The sequence below is a fragment of the Pyrus communis genome, chromosome 15 (assembly GCF_041283825.1).
Source record: "Pyrus communis isolate YQ-2024b chromosome 15, ASM4128382v1, whole genome shotgun sequence".
Classification (NCBI taxonomy): Eukaryota; Viridiplantae; Streptophyta; class Magnoliopsida; order Rosales; family Rosaceae; genus Pyrus; species Pyrus communis.
Window position 1 is genome coordinate 16,505,001 of NC_142579.1, and position 12,647 is coordinate 16,517,647.

Genomic DNA, 12,647 nt, shown 5'->3' on the forward strand with positions numbered 1-12,647 from the left:
GACTTGATTAGTAGCCTTGTGATTGATGTTTCTGTATGTTTGTATGGTGTTGTGGAAATAGGAAGCGAGCCTCCCCGGTGTATTAAATGGAAACTGGCCTGGCTCTTCAACGATCACAACGCGGAGTAGAAGTAGCGGGAAATTGCCATGCAGAGAAGAAACTAGCCGCAAGTCTCCAACAACTACTGCTTCTATTGGTTCTCATAGAGCTGTTCCATATGCCTCAAGGGGGAGCTTGGCAAAGGTTTTAATTACTATAATCTAATATCTTTAACTGAAATTCTTAATAAAAGTGAGATTAGTTGATCATTAATTTTGAATTTTGAAAGCAGATGACAGAAAGGGTAAAGAATCTGTTGTGTAGAGCCCAAGGAAATCAGCCTCTTAACAACATCCTCAAGCATTCTCATTCCCTACTACGGTGAGACCGCGAAGGACGTCCATTTCAACAAATTGCAGATGACCTCTTGGTAAACTGCCTGCCATCAAAATCACAGAAAGGAGAATTAAGAAGCTTTTGTTAAAGATGTTTGCCTTTCAGAACTTAGGGAGGAAAATAAATTAGCAAACAATAACAACAGCTTAATCTTCGATTAATTGATTCAACCTTTTTTTTTATTTATTTTTTTTATTTTTTAAATAAAGACCATAGTCACCCTATTCTGCCCTTTTAAGGCTGTTTTTCTTTTTGCCTCTTTCTGTCTTATTTCTTTGTACATAACTTGATTCGACTTAGTGGGTTTTAGTTTACATTAGTTAAAACAAAGACGAATATTGAAGGAAGTTGATGTTGCACCGTCAAAGTAATTGGTAATAAAAGAGAGTAACCCAAATTTTTGATATGATGAGATAATTCTTCACATCACATCATCAACTAGCTCACACGAATTATAAATGAGCAATGAGTTTTCATCATGTAACTCGGTTCTAGCACATACTATACATAAAACCAGTTTAAGAAGTATCCTGTGAAGAAAACAATGAAGTTTATTTGTGTTTGATCCATTTTGACACAGATAGTTAACTAGTATTTTATATATAGAAGCACAAATTGATACAAAGCGGACACAACCTGTTAACTACGTACCATATGTAGGAGCCTCCCAATTATATTATCCCTTGAGTTGGGCACTTCGTACGGTTGCAGTAGTTTCAATGGTGGTTTGAGCCAACCAATCATAGTGGCAGGGACACAAATGATATATGGAAATTAACTTTACCCAGTCTTCACTGTTGGTCCTCTCAACATAACTACCCATCATTACATCCGCAGATTCAGCAAAATACATACGATTCGAAACACAGATCACTACATTACAAGTACGAAACATTACTTAGAACAAAGTTTTTATTGCATTAATATGTTACACACATCCCTTACAATTGTATCACAAATCCACAACAATATAACCTAGCGCCAGTGGCAGATCAAGTTGCAACAATAAAGCCAAACATTTATTGTCTAGCTATTTGTGAACGAGGAGAGAGCGAGAAGATTGAAATCATCTTCTCATTATTCATACGTGTCCCATCTACACATATATGTACATAAGTGGGATGGGAGCTAGCAGACATGACAAGCGACAAACAAGAGACCTAAATGAGAAAGATCGAGCGTTTTATCCAAAAGCTTTAGGTATAGCTACTTGCATTAGCAAGTGATGGCCATTTTTTCACTGGATCTCGCGTCCACTGCTTCTCCGACCGTCATGAAGACCCTTCCTCCAATTTTTTCCCCAATTGCAACGGCTAACTGAGATACAAAGCGATAGGTCACAAGTTTAAAAACGCAAAGGACACTGTAAACACAAATAATAGGGGTTTTTTGATATGGGTCCAAATTAACTAAAAATTGGACCTATTTCAAAAGTCAAAAGTCACTAAAAATTGGATCTATTTCAAAAAGTGGTCTGTAAAATTGGACCTATTTCAAATTTTCCCATAATAATAATATAAACATGTAGGGCGTGTGCGCGTGCTTATACCTGAACGGGGAAAAATCGATGTCTTACCTCAGTTCCTTCAGAGATCAAATTCTCACGCAGCTCCTCTAGAGTAGCTATTCCCGATGTATCAATGTTAATCAAATCTGTCATATAGAAAGGGGAAAATCAAAGGAGAGGAGGTTATAAATCTCTTGAACTGCATATATGCACAATTATGTGCATGTTTATATATGTATATGTGTGTGTGTATACACACATATATACATATATGCATATACACTGTATATGTACAGTCAATGGCTCATATATGCTAAATGGAATAGCTGTCCTTATACTGAAATTTGTAATGACTAATGATAGTGCATTAAAGAAAATAATGTCATAGGCCTACAAACAAATTTTAAATAATTGTGAAATTTGTACTTTCCTAATAGAAATCCATTTGTCCGAATGAGGATCCTCTCGGGATCCTCTTTGTGAGGATTTCAAGGATCATCCAATTACGTCTGTTTGTCGTATATTGTGCGACTAGTTTTCATCAGATACTATTTATATTCAATTTTAAATAAAAAAATTTACAATAATTTTTTACCATACGATGTACAATGAACGAATGTAATTGGAGGATCCTCGGGATCCTCACAAAGAGAATCTGGAAAGGATCCTCTTGGCATTCGTCCATTCTTATGTCAGCCAAATACTTCGTATTTATGCTCTTTTACCATTGAACACAACTATTTATGGGACCAAGCACTTATGTACGGCATGTCTATGAGCATATAGTATAAACATTTGTGTCCATGCTAAACTAAATGATGTGTCACCAATAAGAAATAAACATGTTAATCAACATGTAAATAACAATCTAATCATCAACTTTCATGTCATTTAGTTTACAAAATTTAGTTTACAAATTTAGTCTTTTGGGATATGTATAAGGGTTAATCATTTTGGGTTTAGAATTGGAAAGTGCTATTTACACACTTATTCTTTTATCTACCACACACCGTTATTAATCTTTTGCCATTGATATTTTATAATTCATTCAATCTGATGACCGAAAATTAAGAGCGAATGAGAGTGTGAATATCACTACTCTTAGAATTTAGTGAGATTAGGGTTTTTTTTCTATAAGAATAAATATAATTAAATGGACATCGAGAATGACTATAGTTTTAGTATCTAAGACTCTAAAGACATTGTCTCTAATTTTTTTCGTTTAGCCACTTACTAGACATGTCAAGAATTACGAGTTGAATGGGCTCTTTGGTATGTCCTTTGGTGTCCTCCACTTTCTTTGCAGTTATCCACCTTACAATCCTTGCATTTACAATACAATACAAACACATATTAATCTTCATATATATGTTTTTAAGATTTATTAAATCTTATTCACAAAAAAAAAAAAAAAAAAACAAAAAAAAAAAAAAAACAAAAAGAGAGAAGATTCATACTATATATATATATATATATATATGTGACAACCCGATCCAAATTTTACGTTTTTATTTTATTTTAAAAGCGTGAATTTACGAAATTGCCCTAGAGGCAAGGACTTTGACTTCCGTTGACCATCGTCTAGAGAGACGTATGATTTATTCTTTTAACATATTCTCGTAATACTTGTGGATGTGAACGCATAGGCGAAAGCCGTTTGCGAGTCCGGATTATAACGATACAGTTACGGACGTTCGAAATTGGTTATTTAAGGTGAAGCCCAATCAGAAATGGGGAAAGAGAAAGAAGAAAAAAAAAAAAAAAAAAAAAAAAAAAAAAAGAAGTTTTCCCGTGGGTTTTTCTAACCCGCGACCACCCATCTTCCAAGGCCGATTCCGGCCAACTCCGGTGGAGTTTTTCGATGCCACCACCACCATCTTGAAGCTCTCATTCCCCTCTACAAAACCCACCCAAGAACCACCTTGATTGACCATGGTATGAGGCGGTTTGAGGCCACGAAAGTTGACGAAAATCAATGGTGCTCCGGCCACCCTTTTCGATTTTCCGGCAAATCGGCAAAGCAATGGCCGATTCCACCACTTGGGCTTTGTAGCCCATCATCCCAGGAGCAAAACCCAACCAACCTTGACCCCGTTGGACCACCGTAGACGACGAATCGACGTCGGGAAGTTTTAGGCATCCGCCGGCTTCGTGGGCAAAATTGACCATCTTCCGTCCACTTTTGGACTTCGTGGCAGGGACCGATCATTCAAGACGCATCGATGTGTGCGCTAGAGAATCATAGCGTGGACTCCAAGTAAGTGGATCTTTTCCTTTTTATCGTACATATTATTAAAAGTTCTATCGACACTTTTAAATTGATTAGGTATATTACTTTCATATATAATTATTGTGAATGCTTGAAGTACGATATGAACTACGAATGGCTTGATCCCTATTTAGGGTACGTAGGCAGTCTAACGAGACGTTAGATGCAGCCATAAAATATTTGAGACAAAAGCCTTGCTTGGGAAATTGAGTAAGGCGAAGGAAATTGGTAAAGGCAAGTTTTAGTTTTATGAATTAGTTAGCTAAATTAGTGTTAATTGGGTCGTCATGGATAATTATCCCTGAAAATAAGTAGTTTGGGAGTAAGGCGTTATTGATTGTACACTTCTCACTGTATTGTTTATAATTGAACATGCTACGACATGGTTGAGTATTAGATTGCATCATAGTATATCAATATGTATATTACTTGGGAATGCTTTCAAGTGCAAAGGTGAACTCAGGACACCCAGGTAAGTTCAGGTGAGTTTATGGTGCTAGTTGAATCGATTGCGTTATAGCACGACTACAGTTATGTGTTAGGCAACTTCGATACTGTCGTACTGGTTGCCATGAGTTGCACATGTTATATTGAGATGCATTGAGAGCTCATAAACCTGCACCCCGGTGTTAGTGCTCCCGCCCGTGGCCAGGGCACAGTCCTTCACGTGATGTTCACCTCCCGCACCTTATGCTCACCTTGGATTCAAGGTAGGTGCACAGTCCTGTCGTACAGACCACTTTAGGTGGTTCCGACTCGTAGGTGACCCGCGATTATTCACCCAGTCTTCACGTGATCGTAGCACTTGAGCTTAATTATTTACACCCAGTCCTGTCGTACAGACCACTTTAGGTGGTTCCGACTCGTGTGCAGGTATACTTATTGAGCTATATGCTAGCCAGGATTGATGAGATATGGATAAGTCGTACAGGTCACTATAGGTGACTCCGACTTATATGCTAGCCAGGATTGATGAGATATGGATAAGTCGTAGAGGTCACTATAGGTGACTCCGACTTATATGCTAGCCAGGATTGATGAGATATGGATAAGTCGTACAGGTCACTATAGGTGACTCCGACTTATATGCTAGCCAGGATTGATAAGATATGGATAAGTCGTCGTACAGGTCACTAGAGGTGACTCCGACTTATATGCTAGCCAGGATTGATAAGATATGGATAAGTCGTCGTACAGGTCACTAGAGGTGACTCCGACTTATATGCTAGCCATGATTGATGAGATACGGATAAGTTGTACAAGTCATTTTAGATGACTCTGACTGATATATCACTTTGTATTGATTTAGTTCATTTGGCCTACTTATTAATGTATGGTGGAGTTAATAGCAAACCGTGGTTTTGGTCATTTCTGAGTATGGTTTGGATATATGTATATATGTTGTACTGTCTTATGGAAAACGATACGGGTTTTACATTAGGGCATTACTTTTTGAGAGGTAATAACTTTGGGAAGCTTGGTTTTATTGCTTACTCACACCTTCTGTTTGGTGCCCTCCAGGTTTTAGCTGCTGAGTTCGTATTGACAACAATCTGTGGTGAATCTTAGTATTAATGGATATTTTTGAGGGTATGATTCTTACCCATACTATTGTACCTTACTTATGCTCTGACATCGCGTGTGAAATGGGTTCGCTCCCGCTCGTAGCGCACTCCTGTACTTAGACACTTTTAGATTCAAATTTATTCACTTTTTGCACACTATCACATTTTATGGCTTCGTCACCTTCCAGGTGTCGGCCAGCACAGCTCGATTCAAGGTCCAAATGGACTTTCTGGGTCGGGGTGTGTCATATATATATATATTTTTTTTTTTTCCTACAATTAAATAAATACCTTTCTCTAACCAAATTGGCATTTGCAAAACAAAACATCGTAGACTTGACACGTTTTATTATGACTCCAGAAATTTTAACAGCTATAGGATATTGTGCAATGTTGCAAAACGTTTCAGTTCCAGGAAGTTTTCCAAGAGTTTCTCTGCCCGATCGAATTGAGATGATAATAATCTTTGTGAATGATATGGTCACCTGATCAAAACATACAATTAACTGTTAGAGACATCTTTTGTGCATAAACATCGTTAAAGAGATGCCTACCAAACATATATAGATGCATATATATTTTGTCAGTGGTAAAAATATCAGAATCAGATAGTAAGAGTATGTTTAGCATTACTTCTATGAGACTAAATAACTTAAAATGATTCTCATAATGTTTAACATAAAAAATGTTTTAAAATATTAAAAGTTATAAACAATTCTTCGAAGAAATTAAGGTCACCAAAAAACCGATTGGCAATATGGAGAGTAGCTTGATAGTTATAAGCACATACAATGCCCTTTCTTTCCTCGATGTAGGATTTATAATCTTAACACTTTAGTGCTATTCCAAGAAACATGTCATTTTTTTGATAAAATTTTCAATGTTCTCCCAAGTAATGAAAATGTTTATAAAAAAATGCTTTTGGAGATTGTTGTATTTGAATAAAAGAGATTATCAATTGAAATATTCTTTTGGTCACCTGGACCTATGAATGTTCCCTATTAGGAATTGAATATATTAAGAATAAGAATAATGAATGTACTTTTAAATGTTTTAATCTCAACTCTTGATATCAAATTTAGCGAAAAGTGACTATATATGTATCCTTGATTAGTAGGTGACAACAGAGCCGGATGCATTGAGGGGCATGGGGGTCAGGTGGCCCCCTGAACTTTAGTGAATGTCCATGGATAACTTGAGTGCTGACCCTCCGAACTTCGGTGAATGTTCATGGATAATTACGGTTGTGCTCCTTTAAAGATTGGAGTTGGCTTCATGTATGTCCTCCAATTGTAAGACTGGCTCTTCTTTTTTTTTTTTTGTTTTTTTTTTTCTCCTTTTAATAAATATTACTTTGTCAAAACGACATAGTTTTGGACCCTTAGTTTAATAAAAAACATAAACACCAAGAGCCAAAAAAATAAACACATGGATGATGGATATGTTACTCAAGGGAGATCACGGCGTAGAGCTTAAAGAATCACAAACATCCATCATTATCATGTGGAGCTCTTTGTTGCTATTGTTGATAAGCAACTTGTGGAATTAATTAAATAGTCGCTTGATGAGGTAAATATAGAGTTGCTTCTTTGTTTAGCAAGTTTGAGCCCGAATGATTCATTCTCGGCTTTTGATGAACAAAAGCTAATTTGTTTTGCTCATTTTATCCGAATGAATTTACTACTTGTCAACTCTTGGCACTTGAAGATCAACTTGGGCATTATATTCTTGATATGTGTTCAGGTAGTGAATTTTCTCAATTGAAAGGAATTGGTAACCTTGCAAAAAAAAAAACAAAAAGAAAAAAAAAACGGTGGAGACGGGGAGGATTAGAGTATATAATCATGTGTATTTGCTAATTACATTGGCTTTGGTTCTACCAGTTGCTACTGTTTCAGTGGAGAGAGCTTTCTTCTGCTATGAATATTGTGAAGATTCCAATGCGTAACCGAATGAGAGATCAATGGTTGAGTGATAGCATGACGGTTTATATCGAGAGCAATGTTTTTTCGTCCATTGACAATGAAGCTATAATGCAACGTTTTCAAAATATGAAATCATGTCAGGGACTATTGTAACTTGTATTGTTATTTGTTATATAAGTTATAAATGATAAAACTATGGTTTAATTTTAAGGTTATTATATGTCTAAAATTTTTTGTAAACTTTTACATGCGACCCCCTGAAATATTTTTTCTGGATCTGCCACTGTGTGACAAAAAAAAGATGAAAATCTAGAATTGACATGTGAAACACGGTTCATGGAAGAGGTGCCTAGAAATATTTACCAAAAAAAGGCATGCCTTCAATTCAATTAATTTAATCATATGCTTCTATCTCTTAGGAACAAGATAAATTATTCTATGTATGGGAATATGAAATGATATCGTACCAAACTGGCTACGTGTGATAAAAGAATTTATAGTTTGCGTTCCACCTCAAAATTATTTGCTCGTTCCTCGTATCCCACTCATCTACTTTTTAGTTATTTTTGGGCATTGTTATTTTGTTTTACTTATTTTACAAAAGTAATGTTGCACAAAATGATACATTTGACACTATTATTTGGTTGAGATTCACTTACGTAGATATCTATCTTATGTGTCTTTTTTTTTTTTTAGTGGAAAATGAAGCTTCATTAATGAAAGGAAGATACAATTTGTGCTAGAAATGTCTAAACCTAAACAAAGCACAAAGCCCTACACAACAAAGCAAACATAAGATAGAGGACAAGACCAAACAAGGAGAGCTACAAATTCAGCTATAAAGAGAGGCCCACACTGATTTAGGCCCGTAGGCTAGGGCTAGGTTGGTTTGAAACGGTTTGGTTTTTTGCCAAAACTAAAACCGAACCAAAATTTAGGTTCAGTTTGGTTCGGTTCAATTTTTTTCGGTTTTGGTGTTTTTCAGTTCGGTTTCGATTTATTTTCGATTTTTTCCATGAATTTTTTTTTTAATCTGGAAGAAATCTGCAACGATTGAGCAGTGAAGATGCAGGAACTTCTGCATCAAGTGAATACGAACTAGGACGATTGGCCATGGATCTGACATTATTGGATGTCGGTGCATCTTTCTTGTTATGGATTTGAGAGCTCTCGCAGAGAAAACGCATGCATGTGTTAAATCTTTGATTTTTCCATGAAAATAAACCCAATAGAACTAAATAGCAGCCAGGAGAGATTTTTACCTTAGGGGTTTATCTTTAGTCCCAAACCTCTCGTCAGCCATGGCAACACTAATGCATCTGTTGCCAAATTGGAAGATTATAATATGCAAAACCCCAACAAAATAATTAAAAGAAAAAATACAGAAAATCACAATATAAATCATATTTGCTTTGATTCGAAAATTACCTGTGAGAGATCGGAAAACCCGGATTAGAATCTCCCAATTCGGAGGGGTTCCGATTCGAAAGGGGGGGGGGAGGGAAAATCATGGTTTGGAAGAAGGAATCCGTAAGGAGGACTGGAGAAGACTGGAGAGAGTGATTTGGAGGAAGAGAGGAAGGGGAGAGAGAGAGATTGAGGAAGCAAAGGCAGAGACTCAAGGAAGAAGCGGTGGAGGGGAGGGAAAGAGTTTGAGAAAAGGTGAAAAACTGAAATGGGAGTGTGAGTGATGGCTAGGGTTTGTAACTTAAGAAATTTTATAAAGCGTTAAATATTAGAAACCTATATATAAATTACCGGTACAATTAAAACAACATAAAGCTTATAGTCAAGTTGCCTTGAAGCAACTATCTAACCTAGAGGTTAGGGGTTCAAACCTTGATGCTAACATGTTTTTGATTATTTATTTATGAATTTTTTTATTCGGTTCGGTCCGGTTCGATTTTCGGACCTTAAAAACCAAAATCGAAACCGAACTGGCCAAATTCGGTTCGGTTTGGTTTTGGCAATTTCTGTTCGGTTTTTTGCGGCTTTGGTTTGGTGCGGTTTTCGATTTTTTTTGGTTTTCAGTTTTTTGAAACCGTAGACTACAAAAGAAACAATAAACAGTGAAACCCTCAAATCCTGAAGCCAAAAACCAATCACCACCTCCACAATCGTCGTTACCCCTGCGAAGAAAGACATCACACCAAACAGAAAAATGCACCCGAACCAAGACCCAGATCTGAGAGTATTGCACAAATCAATCCACCAAGAGCCAAAGCCACCATAGCCACACCTGCAAGAAAAGTCACCAAACGTAATAGGGGGAGGGGGAGGGCGAAGGGGGTGTGTAAAACACCCTTGTTCTGTCGTGAATCGTTCCACACTTCACCCAATTTTTCTGGTAAGCCAAATCAACAGTGGGCTGTGCGGGTTGGGTCTTCATTCAAGATAGAGCCCAATACTCGTAGATCTAAATCATGGTTCAGAGTTGGGAAAGATGAAGGGCAGCAGGAGGGAGGTAGGAGAACAAGGTGTGATGGGGAGGGATGGGGGAGTTGACGGTGAGTGACCGATGATTGAGGTGAGGGAACAAAACAATACTTTGTGAGATGAAGAGAAAGTCATCAAGCACTATACAAGCCAGGAAAGTCTACCCTATCAACCTTCCAAAGTAGTGGTGCTTTTTTCTTTCTTTTTTTCTGGAAAGTTGGTAAACATATGGCTAAGAGTTGTGATTAATTAAAATGTGTTCTATTAGCTGACCCAAAAAATAATAATTAAAAGGGTCATGTCCTGTCATACTTTTATACATGGATTATATATGCAAACATATGCATCGATCTACTGTTGCACACATAAAGTAATTAAGAGAGCTATATGTTACCGCAACTAGAAGGCCAATCTCCACGGACGCAAATAGGACCCCAAAGAAGGCTCCAATGCAAGCCAAGAAATCTAGCCTATCAACCTTCCAAATTTTGTAGACTTCACTCAGGTTAATAAGTCCGGGCAGTGCAGAGAGAATAATTGAAGCAAGGATTGCTGTTAGTGTGTAATACAAGAGCTTTGTCAAAAACTGCAGTGAGATGATCACAGTAATGGCCATGACCACGTTTGACACTGGAGTTTCACAACTGGCACTGAAGTTTACGGCAGTACTTGAGAATGAACCTGTTCATGATCATGATATAAACGAAAAGGAACTGAATTATTATTGATGAAGTATCATTCTTATTGATGAAGTTATTTGTAGCATCTCAACTGAGCATGTGGTACTGTCTGACAGTGCAATTAAAAATCGTTTTAAGATAAGAAAAAATACTTTCCGCAGTTTTGCGAAAAAACTGTTTTACTAAGAATAAAAGTGCTTTTAGCAAAAACACTGTTTAGAAAAAACACTGATAATTAAGAAAATGTGTGTCCTAGAGAAGCATGGTCAAATGAGCTGTAAATAGAAGCAATTTGTGTTAGAAGGATGGTACAACTGTTAGTTCGGTGAGAATATTGCACATAGTCAGTACTCTTCTATCCATGCTTACCGGCTGCAACATAGCAAGAAGTACAGGATCCCACTATGTTCATGAATCCCATTGATATCATTTCTTTGTTTCCATCTATGTGGTACCCTTTCATGGATGAGAAAGATCTTCTAACTGCAATTGCTTCCTGTATTTTGACAAAATATAAAAATTAGTAAACCATTCATTAATTTGTTGTTCAGTAATATATATGATACAAACCGTGAGTGCAACAAGGGCGACTATGAGCCCAACTTTAGCCACATCCCCAACATGGGGGCTGTTCATCTGTAACAGATTCATCGAGCTAGGGTTCAAGCCATCTTTGATGTGTTTAACAATTTTAATTCCATGTTTATCTCCTCGTGTTAGATAAACAATCAGAGTCGATAGTATAACGGATAGGAGAGTAGATAAATAGTTACCCCATTAATTAATTAGAACAACAGCTTGCAAAACAATAATAGCTAACACGTTCGAAGTGTTACTCACCAGAAATCTAGAGATTAGGATGAAACACAGGAATGAGCAGCCAATGATAAAATCATGAGGACTCCACTGCAATTGAAGTTAAAAGAAAATGAATGATTGGATAACTTTTATATGGATATCCAATCATTCATTTTCTTTTAATATCAATCATTCATTTACTTTTCTCCAATCATTCATTTTCTTTTAATATCAGTATTGATTGGAAAGTGAGTGATCCCAAGTAATCCTTTTAGTTGTTGAAGACCGATTATGATGGCTGCTCTGCCCACGAACCCTACTATTGGAGCGTGAGAAAGAAAATCCACAAGAAATCCCAATCTGATAAAAGAAGGGTAAGTTTAAGTTTAAGAAATATCCGAAAAAATATTTGGACAAGTTCGCGCACATGTACAATAGACGATGCTTAAGTCATTGCTAAAGAGCCCTAATACTCCGCATAGTCTAATCCAATACAGTCGAATACCCTGAAGAGTCCGAACGCAGCTTGAAAAATACCGGTGAAGAAAGTTGCAGTGAGGACGAGCTTGGTGTAAGCTATAGGATCACCCCCGGGGTCTTGTAACTTCTGGATCATTGAGGGAAAAAGAAGTGAAATCAACAATATTGGTAGCATGATTCAAACCAAGCTAAGGCGCCAAACTACCTTGTGTGGAGGTCTCTCTTTGAACCGATCTTTCGCCATTACAAACTCACCGGCATCGTTGATGGATATGAACCTCCACCTCCTCATTTTCTTACTGATATTTCTGGAAATCTCATTCTGATTCCGAATATGGAGTTCGATCTCCGATACGAAAAGGATCAAAACATCATCATCTGGATCAATTCCACACTTTCTGAAGATCTAATTCCATTTACAGTTGGTGTTCAATCTGCGCGTGATCTCTGGCTTAAACTTGAGAAACAATTTGGCGGTGTCTCTCATTCTCACATCCATCAGCTGCGCACGAATCTTCAATCTGCAACCAAAGGTTCATCCTCAATTTCTG

At 37.1% G+C, this 12,647-nt stretch overlaps 1 protein-coding gene and 1 pseudogene across 1 annotated transcript in view; one reads left to right on the forward strand and one right to left on the reverse strand.

Annotated features, from left to right (window-relative positions):
• LOC148690588 (protein NEN4-like) overlaps window positions 1-687 on the forward strand; it is a 1,665-nt gene extending 978 nt beyond the window's left edge. The window contains exons 4-5 of the mRNA XM_088686776.1: window positions 62-244; window positions 333-687. Of these exons, the coding sequence (XP_088542902.1) occupies window positions 62-244; window positions 333-425 (276 nt within the window). The 3' untranslated portion in view covers window positions 426-687. The remainder of the gene's footprint in view (window positions 1-61; window positions 245-332) is intronic.
• A 964-nt stretch (window positions 688-1,651) lies between these two features.
• Window positions 1,652-12,271, reverse strand: LOC137725257 (sulfate transporter 2.1-like; annotated as a pseudogene).
• Between the last annotated feature and the right edge of the window lie 376 nt (window positions 12,272-12,647).